This window comes from Muscardinus avellanarius (assembly GCF_963383645.1).
Source record: "Muscardinus avellanarius genome assembly, chromosome: 19".
In the NCBI taxonomy this organism is placed as follows: Eukaryota; Metazoa; Chordata; class Mammalia; order Rodentia; family Gliridae; genus Muscardinus; species Muscardinus avellanarius.
The window spans coordinates 46,426,272-46,438,630 of NC_137805.1; the positions used below are offsets into that span (position 1 = coordinate 46,426,272).

The 12,359-nt window shown below is 41.7% G+C and overlaps 1 protein-coding gene across 2 annotated transcripts in view; it reads right to left on the reverse strand.

Annotated features, from left to right (window-relative positions):
* CBFA2T2 (CBFA2/RUNX1 partner transcriptional co-repressor 2) overlaps positions 1-12,359 on the reverse strand; it is a gene marked incomplete at both ends in the record, with an annotated part of 146,891 nt that overhangs the window by 16,754 nt on the left and 117,778 nt on the right. For both annotated transcript variants that reach the window (XM_080716286.1, XM_080716285.1), the window contains 3 exons: positions 3,906-3,991; positions 7,212-7,465; positions 9,932-10,113. In XM_080716286.1, coding sequence (XP_080572412.1) covers positions 3,906-3,991; positions 7,212-7,465; positions 9,932-10,113 — 522 coding nt within the window. The remainder of the gene's footprint in view (positions 1-3,905; positions 3,992-7,211; positions 7,466-9,931; positions 10,114-12,359) is intronic.

Sequence of the window (12,359 nt, forward strand, 5' to 3'; positions counted from 1 at the left end):
TTTTTTTGTGGTACTGGGAATGGAACCTAGGGGCTTTCTACCTCCTGGCTACACTTCTAGACTTATTTTTATATTTTATTTGGAAACAGAATCTCACTACTTACAGAGGGCCTCACTAAGTAGCCAAGGCCGGCTTTAAACTTGCAATTCGGTCTCAGCTTCCCAAATATTGAGATTACAAGCGTGTGCCACCATGCCCAGATTTCCTATATGCTTTATTTTTATTTTTAATTTTTTGGTACTAGGGATTGAACCAGAGGCATTCTACCTTCATGCTACACCTTCAGCCTGGTTTTATTTCTTATTTGGAAACAGGGTCTTGCTAGGTTGCTGAGGGCCTCACTACATTGCCAAGGCTGGCTTTGAACCTGTGATCCTCCAGGCTCAACCTCCCACGTATTGGGATTACAAGTGGGTGCTACCACTCCTGACTCTCCCATATACTTTATTTTTTGGGGTACTGGAGATGGTACCCAGGGGTATCCTACCTCTGAGCTATACTACCAGCCCTATTTTCTTTCCCTCCCTCCCTCCCTCCCTCCCTCCCTCCCTCCCTCCCTCCCTGCTTGCTTGCTCTCTTTCTTTCTTTCTTTCTTTCTTTCTTTCTTTCTTTCTTTCTTTCTTTCTTTCTTTCTTTCTTTCTTTCTGTGGTACTGGAGATGGAACCCAGAGGCATTCTACCTCCAAACTATACACCCAGCCCGATATTTTATTCTTTATTTTGAAACAGGGTCTCACTAAGTTGTGGAGGGCTTCACTAAGTAGCTGAGGCTGGCTGTGAACCCGCAATCCTCCTGTCTCAGCCTCCCAAGTACTGGGATTACAAACGTGTGACACCACGCCTGGCTTTTTTATTCTTTATTTTGAAACAGAGTCTCACTGAGTTGTAAAGGGCCTCACTAAGTAGCTGAGTCTATCCTCAAACTGAGATTCTCCTGTCTCAGCTTCCCAAATGCTGGGATTACAAGCATGCACCACCACGCCTGGCTTCTCCCATATACTTTAAACAATCAATAGATGACTTAATACCTAATGCAATGTAAATGCTAAGTAAATAGCTGCTATACTATATTGCTTAGGGAATAATGAAAAGATAAAAAAGCCTGCATATGTTAAGTACAGATGCATTTTTTTTCTGTTATAATATTTTTTATCCAGTTGGGTGAATCTCTAGATGTAGCACTTGTGGATACAAAGGCCAACTGTACAAATACATATAATTACACTCACATGTTGCTTAAAGACAGGGATATGGTCTGAGAAATATGGCACTGAGAAATTTCGTTGTTCTACAAACATCTTGAGAGTGTACTTAAATTGGGTGTGGTGGCGGAAGCTTATAATCCCTGTAATCGGGAGGCTGAGACAAAGACTGCAGGATTGCAGCCAGCCATAGCAACTTAGTGAGGCCCTCTGCAATTTACTGAGATCCTGTTAAGAAATAAAGAATAAAAAAATAGGGCTGGGGTGTAGCTTGTAGGTAGAATGCCCCTGGGTTCAATCCCCAGTTTGAAAAAAAAAAAAAACCAAAACTTTAACCTCCAATAGGCAATTTAGTTTTATGGGATCAAAATCATAAATGTGGTGTGTCACTGAATGAAATATCATTATTCAGGATAATGTAAATGCATAATGAAAAATGAATATATTCATTTTTTGAATTTAAAAATAATGCTTTTTAGCCGGGCATGGTGGCGCACACTTGTAATCCCTGCGCTTGGGAGGCAGAGACAGGAGGATGGCGCAGGTTCGAAGCCAGCCGCGTGCGCTGGCTTAAGAGACCCTGTTTCCAAATAAAAATGTAAAAAATAGGTCTGGGAGTGTAGTCCAGGGGTAGAAGGGCTTCCAGGAACCCCAGTACCACCAAAAAATAAAAAATAAAAAAAAATAAAAATAATGCTTTTTGGATTCTTCAAGGTTGAAATAGCCATTCTCATTATAACATGATTCTTTAAAGACTGGTTAAACTACAGGAAGTCTGCATAAATATGACAAGTCGTCTAAAGCTAGAGATTTTTATGATAATGCAGAGAAATAAGGACCAAAAAAAAGATCACTTAAGAAGGAAAGCTAGCCGGGCATGGTGGCACACTCTTGTAATCCCCACGCTTGGGAGGCTGAGAGAGGAGGATCACACAGGTTCAAAGCCAGCCTCAGCTACTTAGTGAGGCTCTCAGCGACTTAGTGAGACCCTGTTTCCAAATAAAGTATAAAATAGGTCTGGGAGTATAGTCCAGAGGTAGAAAGCCCCTGGGTTCCATCCCCAGTACCACAGAAAAAAAAAAAAAAAAGAAAAAAGAAAAAAGAAAAGGAAAGCTAGCTGGGTGTGGTGGTGAATGCTTTAATTCCAGCATTCAGGAGGCTGAGACAGGAAGATTGAGGTTCATGGACAACCTTGGCTGCTTAGTGAGGCCCTTTGTAACTTAGTGAAACTGGGTTTCAAAATAAAGAATAAAAATAGGGCTGGGGTATAGCTCAGAGGTAGAATGCTCCTGGGTTCCATCCCCAGTACTGAAAAAAAAAGAAAGAAAGAAAGAAAGAAAGAAAGAAAGAAAGAAAGAAAGAAAGAAAGAAAGAAAGGAAGAAAAAAAAAGAAGGAAAGCTATAGCTGGGCATGGTTGTAATCACAGTACTTAGGAGACTGAGAAAGGATTGCAGGTTCAAAGCCAGCCTTAGCAATTTAATTCAGTAAGGCTCTCAGCAACCGACTGAGACTCTTCCAAATAAGAAATAAAATTGGGCTGGGGGTATACCTTGGAGGTAGAATGCCTCTGGGTTCAATCCCCAATATGAGAGAGCGAGCGAGAGAGAGAGAGAGAGAGAGAGAGAGAGAGAGAGAGAGAGAGAGAGAGAGAGGGAGGGAGGGAGGGAGGGGGGAGGGAGGAAGGGAGGGAGGAAGAGAGAGGGAGGGAGGGAGGATGAAGAAAAGCTATAATATGCCAATTGCGAGCAAGCACTACATTCTTTTATATTTTCTAATTTAAATTAAATTTTTGGTATTAGGGATTGGACCTAGGGACGTTTTTACCTTCAAGCTACATTCTCATCCTCCCCCTCTTTTTTTTTTTGCAGTAATGGTGAGGGTACCCAGGAGCATTCTACCTCTGAGCTACACTCCCAGCCCTATTTTTTATTCTTTATTTTGAAACAGGGTCTCATTGAGTTGCAAAGGGCCTCACTAAGTAGCTGAGGCTGTCGGCAAACTGCAATCCTCCTGTCTCAGCCTTCCAAATGCTGGGATTATAAGTGTGCGCCACCAGGCCCAGCTCCCAGCCCCCCACCTTTTTTTTTAAAAAAATTTTGAAATGGGGTCTAAAATGCTGAGGTTGGCATGGAACTTGCAGTCTTCCTGTCTCTGTCTCCCAAATACTGGGATAATAGGTTTGTACCACCTTGCCTAGCACACTAAGTTTTCTTCTTTTTTAGGGAGCGGGGAAACTCTTCCAATGGGAAAGAGAACTCAAGCTTACATTTTATACTGGTGTACTAATTCTTGCTTTTATTTAGAGGAGCTCCATTTATTTAACACCTTCTATGTGTAAGGCTCTGTGATATAACTTCATATTAGTATTCAAATAATGTTTTTTTTCTCCTTTCAAAGCTAAAAGAGGCAAAAAAACTTCCCTAGCTGATGAAGGCAGGAGGTGGGAAAGCTGGGGCTGCACTCACAGCCTTTGCTTTAATTACTTACAAGACTTTACGATCTGAAGAGATCATCCACCACCAAGACCCCCTGGGAATGACTCTGTAGCTCTCTAGCTGAGAAAGCAGTGGGTAAACCACCTTTATTAAAAACAAGGGATGTCATGGCTCTTGTTATGTTTATTTTAAGTATATATGACCCATTGGTAGTATTAAGACTTGAAGGTAATAAGTAGGGGAATTAAACATGTTAAGATTCTTACATGGTCAAGATGTTTCCATTCATCAGCCCATTCCCTTTCTGTTAAACGGTGGTCTACCAACTCATCTTGATAGCCTCCATTCAGACCTAATAGGAATTAAAGATTAAATTTGAAAACAGTGGGAAGAATACAGTAGAAATGAATTCTACCAAGTAAATACACACACACTCCTAATAACTTTAAATTTACTAATAAGGGAGTGATTCACAATGGGATGTGGTACCTACAAAATGACATAAATACTAGTATTTATGCTATTAATTAAAAAACTAACAAATCAGTTATAAAAGACAAATTTCCCAAAAGAAAAACAGGCAGAGCAGGGTATGGTGATGCACCCCTGTAATCCCAGCTAGTAGGGTGGCTAAAGCACGAGGATTTCACCTGTAAGAAGAAAGTAACTACTGCTTGGGACTCTGAGGAATAAAATGAGATAGTACAGTGGTGGCTAAGTCACAGGAAATGCTGGTGGCTGGGAGCACAACTGCTGTCATGGCCTTCACTGTTGAGCAAGAAGCCAGAGGTCCTCTTGAGGTCCAGTCTCTGAAAGACTCTGCAGAGTACCTCACAAATGGAAATGTAGGGAACCTTTGGAGGCTAACAGCCTGGCATGTTCAGCAGTTAAATTCCAAAGAACCCTATGCAATAAACTTGTCTGAGTATATTCTAAAAGTCTCTACTAATATGAATTTATTTCATATTAGTTTTGTTAAGGTGTTTTTGTTTCTTTATTCCTAAAGTTAGTGGTTATTGAAGGCCCATGCTTCAGAGGTGATAGTGGCATGTCCATTTCAGAAATTATTACTCTGAGACTCAGAAAGCCTTGGGAACTTCCATGAGATCACACAGCTGGTTAGATGTAGAGCCAAGATTTAAATTTAAATATACCTCAACTCCTGACCTAAATGTCCATGTACCTTCACCTCCAATACTACATACTTCACATCTTTCTTATTTAATTTTATAGGCTTTTTATTCTAAAGTAAGTTCAGAACCAGGTGTGGTGGCACACACCTGTAATCCTAGTACTTGGGGGGCTGAGACAGGAGGATCACAGATCTGAGTTCAGCCTCAGCTACTTAGTGAGGCCCTCTGCAACTTAGAGAGATCCTGTCTCAAAGAATAAAAAATAGGGCTGGGAGTGTAACTCAGAGGTAGAATGCCCCTGGGTTCAATACCCAGTAACATACACACACACAGACACACATAAATTCAGACTTATTCTTAAATACCTTTATATAGATTTCCCAAATGCTAATATTTTACTTCATTTGCTTTGCTTTTTCATTCTCTATTTTGTTCTGAACCATTTAAGAGAAAGTCATACTCATTTATTTATTTATTTTTTGTGGGTCTGGGAATGGAACTCAGGGGCATTCTATCTCCGAGCTATACCCTCTGCCCTATTTTGTATTCTTTATTTTGAAACAGGGTTTCACTGAGTTGTGGAGGCCTAAGTAGCTAAGGCTAGTGGCAAACAAGTGAGCCTCAGGTCTCAGCCTCCCAAATGCTGGGATTACAAGTGTGCACCACCATGCCCAGCTTTTATTTTTTTTATTATTAAGTTTATTTCCTAGAATTTGTTGAGTTTTAATTTCCATTCATCATTTAATTCATTTTGCTACTTTTTTTTTTTTGGTGGTACTGGGGGTGGAATCCAGAGGCTTTTTACCTCTGGGCTATACCCTCAGACTATTATTATTATTATTATTATTATTATTATTATTATTATTATTATTTTGGTGGTACTGGCGTTCCTGGAAACCCTTCTACCTCCAGGCTACACTCCCAGACCTATTTTATATTTTTATATTTGGAAACAGGGTCTCTTAAGCCAGCGAGGCTGGCTTCAAACCTGCACGATCCTCCTGTGTCTGCTCCCAAGCGCGGGGATTACAAGCGTGTACCACCACGCCTGGCCCCTAGACTTATTTTATATTTTATTTGGAAACAGGGTCTCACTAAGTTGCTGAGAGCCTCACTAAGTAGCTGAGGCTGGCTTTAAACTTGTGTGATCCTTCTGTCTCAATCTCCCAAGTGCATTTTGCTACTTTTATAAAACTGCTGTACTTTTTTAGACTTTATCCTTGACAAAATCCTACTTCTGGCATATAGTGGTGATAGCAATATGAAATGAGATCAACATTATAATATTCTCTCTGTTTGGGGGGCACTGGGATTAAGCCCAGAGGTATTCTACCTCTAAGGTATACCCCCTGTCCTATTTTGTTTTTATTTTTAAACAGGGTCTTGCTAGGTTGATGAGAATTTCACTACTTGCTGAGGCTGTCCTTGAACCTGCAATCCACCTACCTCAGCCTCCCAAGTACTGGGATTATAGGCATCTACCATCACACTCAGCTTAAAATTCTCTTTTAAGTATGGTATTAATTTATCTCATCAGTGGGAAAATCAATGGCAATATTATTTTATTTTATTTAGCTTTTGGTGATATTAGGAATTGAACCCAGGGGAGAGTCCCAACCACTGAGCTATATCCCTGGCCATTTTTATTTTGAAGCCAGGCATGGTGTCCCACACCTACAATCCCAATACTTTTTAGATTTGGAGGAGGCTGAGATAGGAGGCTGCAGGTTTGAGGACAGCCTCATCAAGTAGTGAGACTCAATTCAACCTACCAAGACTCACACAAAAAAATTATTTTGAGACAGGGTCTTGCTAAATTGCACAGACTGGCCTCAAACTTGTGATTTTCCTAGCTCAGCCTCCCAAGTCACTGGGATTACAAGCATGTACCACCATGTAAGAGCTGACAATATTTGACTTTATCACTGAATAGGAAAGAAATCCATAGATTCTGTCTTGATTTAAAGCAATATATGGTAGGCTGGGCGTGGTGACGCATGCTTGTATTCCTCATGCTTGGGAGGCTGAGACAGGAGGATCACACAGGTTCGAAGCCAGTCTCAGCTACTTAGTGAGGCTCTCAGCTACATTGTGAGACCCTGTTTCCAAATAAAAATATATAAAATGGGTCTGGGAGTACAGCCCGGAGGTAGAAAGCCTCTGGGTTCCACCCCCAGTACCACAAAAAAAAAAAAAAAAAAAGCAATATATGGTGGTGCATACCTGTAATCCCAGTACTTGTGAGGCTGAGACAGGAGAATCAGAGGTTTGAGATGTGCCTCAGCAACTTAGTGAGCCCTTTTCAAAAATAAATAAATAAATAAATTTAAAAAAAAATTGGGCTGGGAGGTGTAGCTCAGAGATAGAATGACCCTGGGTTCAATCCCCAGTATCACTGGGGAAGAAAAAAAGAAGCATCATCATGTTTAGAACACTTACTAAGATTATGGTGCCTCTCACGAACTTCTCGATGTTCTAGCATCTTGCTGGGTTCCCGATAGAGGTGAGATGTTGCAATATCTTCTAAGGTATAGTGCTGAAGAGGTGGAGGAGTAGGATGAAACTGGCCCCCAGGATTCATAAGGGGCACAGTGAGGGCAGGACTGTGCCGAGGAGCAGGGCTGATAGTACACACTCTCTTGGCAGGAGGCTCAGGAGGAATTGTATCTCTTTCAAAATTACTCTCTTCTCTCCTGTAGAAGAATCACAAGTATATATCTGAGCCTGTCAACAGGTGTAAATATTTCCTGAGTACTACTCTGTTATGTACTGTGCTATACACTTTTTCAAGCAGGAAGACTATAAGAAAAGGTTGGTTTGTCTTTTTTGAGTCTTTCTCTTTGTCTTTTTGTTCATTTGTTCATATTGGGGATTGAACCCTGGACCTTGCACATACTAAGCATTTGCTGTTATCTTTCCCCCCTTTTTTGTTTTTGCGGTACTGGGGATGGAACCCAGGGAATTTTACCTCCGAGATACACCCCTAGCCCTATTTTTTATTCTTTATTTTGAAAGAGGGTCTCACCGAGTTGCAAAGGGCCTCACTAAGTAGCTGAGGCTGTTCACAAACCCGGATCCTCCTGTCTCAGCCTCCCAAATGCTGGGATTACAAGCATGTGCCACCACACCCAGCTCTTCTTTCCTTAATTTTAATGTAGAGCTGGGGATCAAACCCAGGCCCTGAGTATGCTAGGCAATCGCTCTATCATTGAGTTACATTCCTAGACCTTTTTAGAAAAGACTTACTTCTCTCCCACCCAACCCTCTTTGAGACAAAGTCTCATTATGTGGTTCAGGTAAGCCTTGAACTCCTGGGCTCAAGTGATCCACTTGCCTCCCCTCTGAAGCAACAAGCTTATCCTACCATGTCCAGTTTAGCAAAGTCCTGACATAAGGCATGAATTAAATTGTCTTCAGGGACCAGACACATACTGTATAGTTGCTGATTTACTCCAGTATGAAAGGAGAGGTAAAATCTGTCCTTAATCAGCCTGAAACATCTAATTCTCAGAAGCAAAGGAAAACCAGATGTGGCATGACTATAATTCTAGCAACTAGGGAAGCTGAAGTCAGGAAGATCACAAGTTTGAGGCCAGCCTAAAGAATTTAGTGAAATCCTATAATAGAATAGAATTGGGGTGTAGCTCAGTGGAGAGAGCCTGCGTTCAACTCACAGTACCACACACACAAAACAAAATAAAAAAATAAACAAAAGCAAACTGGACGTGGTGGCACATACTTGTAATCCCAGTACTTGGGAGGCTGAAAAGAAGGTTCACAGGTTCACAGCCAACCTCAGCAATTTAGTGAGGACCTCCACAACTTAGTGAGACCCTGTTTCAAAATAAAAAATAAAAAATAAAGAAAGGGCTGTATTTACCCAGTACCACAAACCAACCAACCAACCAACCAAAAACACAAGGAGAGACTAAGCAGATGACAATATTTTCCTGAGATGGGAATATAAAAGATTATAGGCTTAAACTATATTTAGAAATGTCTTAGGATCACATCTGTTATTGTGGAGGTGAGTTATTGGAAAGAAACAAATTCTTTATATGGGAGAAGAAAAGAGTCTCTTATAATGATTCCTCTTGTGACTTGGTGGGGTTTTCAATCATTCAGCTCCAACTGTAATACATTTTCTATTGCTGTTAAAACACTGCTTCTTGGTAATCCATGGAATACTGTAGTAGCCACTTGTGATATTGTGAAATACATAATTGATCTTCATCCTGTTTCCTGGTGAACTTTTATTTTTTTATAATTTTATTTTTATTTATTTATTTATTTATTGATTGATTGATTGATTGATTGCTGGTCTGGGGATAGAACTCAGAGGCTTTCGACCTCCGAGTTACAGCCCTGCCCTATTTTTTATTCTTTATTTTAAAACCAGGTCTCACTGAATTGCAGAGGGCCTCACTAAGTAGCTGAGGCTGTCCGGTAACTGCGATCCTCCAGTCTCAGCCTCCCGAATGCTGGGATTACAAGCATGCGCCACCATGCCTGGCTTTCCTGGTGAACTTTTAAAATCCTTGGAAACACCCTTAAAAGTGCTAAGTGTCCTTGTGTATACTAATGAGCTAAGGGCTGGCAGCCCTATAGTATCAAGAGGGTGCTGATAATTAGAAGGACCAAGCAGAATTGGAGGCTTGGGACTTTCAGACAACCCCCAACCCCCAGGGAGAGGGGAGATTCTGAAAGTTAAGTTGATCACCATCAGTCAATGATTTGATCAATTATGTCTATCTAAGAAACCTCCATAAAAACCCAGAAGGGCAGGATCAGAAAGCATTTGTATAGCTGAACACATGGAAGTTCCGGGAGGGTTCCTCCACCACACCTTGTCCTATCCACCTCTTCATGCAGTGTTCAATGGCATCTCATGTAATATCCTTTACAATAATGAATGCTAGTGTTTCCTTGATTTCTGTGCTTCTGCAGCAGTATATCTGACTGATAATCTTAGATCAGAGCTTTTCATCAGGGATGAACAGAGTCATCTTGAAGAGTTGTTGGGACAAAGAAAAGCTCACCTTAGCAAGGCTGAGACATTACCTATCTATACTCTAGCAATTAAATTCTTTCTTTCACAAGCAGAAAGAATGTCAAGTGGTTTCAGAAAAGAAAGGACAAAAGATCTTTGCTCTTCTTACCTCTCTGGACTAGGTCGTTTCCCGTTGCCATGCACCTCCATGAGCAGCTCCGAAGAGTCAGCAGGAGATGCAATGCTGGTGCTGAGCAGAAGGTGTTCGTGCTGGGCCAGGTACTGGGATGGGGTCTGCTTGGCAGCCCGAGCACAGTGCAGTAGTTCTCGCTGTAGCAGGGGCAGGTTGGCCTTGAAAAGAAGAGGCAGTTTTCCCAGTGCTGAGCCCTACACAACAGGGATTAGCGCTTCAAAGGGTTTCACAAAGCAGGTAACACAAAGAAAGGTTCTGAGATCCTACTTGCTGACTTTCATCAGCTTCTACCTTTAGAAAGGTGATATCTATTTATTTTTTGTGCCCCTCCTTCTCCAGAAGATGTAAATCCCGTTAAGGAACAAGACTCAGTCTCACTTACCTTTGGGTCTAGTACAGAGTCAAAACTCAATAATTATTATATTTTTTGCTATACTGGGGATTGAGCCCAAGGCCATTCTGCCAGAGTTACATCACCAGCCTGACTTTTTATTCTTTATTTTGAAACAGGGCCTCACTAAGTTGCAAAGGGCCTCAGTAAGTAGCTGAGGCTGGCCACCAAACCTGTGATACTCCTGTCTCAGCCTCCCAAGTACTGGGATTACAAGTATGAAACACCACACCCAGTTCAAACTTTGTTGAACAAAATAATTGTATGTATGTATGTATATATGTATGTATGTATGTATGTATGTATGTATGTATGTATGTTAGTTACTAGGGATTGAACCCAGGGGCATTATACCTTTGAGCTATACGCCCAGTCCTATTTCTTTTTTTTTTTTTTTTTTTTTTGCGGGTCTGGGGATGGAACCCAGAGGCATTCGACCTCTGAGCTACACCCCCTGCCCTAGTTTTTAGTCTTTATTTTGAAACTGGGTCTCACTGAGTTGCAGAGGGCCTCACTGAGTAGCTGAGGCTGTCTGTGAACCGCAATCCTCCAGGTTTCAGCCTCCCGAATGCTGGGATTACAAGCGTGCGCCACCACGCCCGGCCCTATTTCTTATTATTTTTTTGGCAGGTCTGGGGATGGAAACCAGAGGCATTTGACCTGTGAGCTACACGCCCTGCCCAATTTTTTATTCCTTATTTTGAAACAGGGTCTCACTGAGTTGAAGAAGGCCTCACTAAGTAGCTGAGGCTGTCCATGAACTGCGATCCTCTGGTCTCAGCCTTCCAAATGCTGGGATTACAAGCATGTGCCACCATGTGTGGCTCCTTATTCTTTATTTTGAAATAAGATTTCACTAAGTTGAGGAGCATCTAAGAGACTAAGGCTGGCTGCAAACCTCCCAAGTACTGGGATTACAAATGTGCATCACCAAGCTTGGCCTAAGGCTTGTTTCAAACCTACAATCCTCCTGTCTCAGCCTTCCAAGTACTGGAATTACAGGTATGTGCCACCATGCCCAGCTTTAGTTTTTATTTCGAAACAGGGTCTTCTGATATAGCTGGGTGTGGTGGTGCACGCTTGTAATCCCTGCGCTTGGGAGGCTGAGACAGGAGGATCACACAGGTTCGAAGCCAGCCTCAGCTACTTAGTGAGGCTCTCAGCAACTTAGAAAGACCCTGTTTCCAAATAAAATATAAAATAGGTCTGGGAGAGTAGCCTGGAGGTAGAAAGCCCCTAGGTTCCACCCCCAGTACCACCAAAAAAAAAAAAAAAAAAAACAAAACAAAACAAAAAAAAAAAACAAAACGAAACAGGGTATTCTAAGTTGTTGAGAATCTTGATAATTTACTGAGGCTGGTCTTTTTTTTTTTTTTTTGGTAATGAGGATGGAACACAGGGGCATTCTACCTCCGAGCTACACCCCCAGCCCCATTTTTTATTCTTTATTTTGAAACAGGGTCTCAGAAGTTGCAAAGGGTCCCCACTAAGTAGCTGAAGCTGTCTGTGAGCTGCAATCCTTCTGTCTCAGCTTTCAAGTGCTGGGACTACAAGTGTGCACCACCATGCCCAGCTGAATGAGGCTGGTCTTGAACCTGTGATCCTCCTGACTCAGCTTCCTAAGTAAGGGAATTACAGATATGCACCATCACATCCAGCTTAAAAGCATATACTTTTGAAGACTTTGGTCAGTTAGAGTTACTACTACCTACACAAGAGTGGGAGAAATTCATTCTATCATTACAGATGTTGGGGGTTTCTCTCTTCTGAATCCCCACCCACCTCTGATGGCACTGCTCAACAGTCTCTTCATATTCTCCAGAGAACTACCTTGAACTTATGGAAACTGAGACGGGCATGGTGGCTTACGCTTGTAATCCCAGCATTGAGGAGGCCGAAACAGGAAGATCGTGGTTCAGGGCCAGCCTCAGCTACTTAGGTACCTTGCAACTCAAAGAGACCTTGTTTCAAAGTAAAGAATAAAAAAATAGGGCTGAGTGTGTAGCTTGGAGG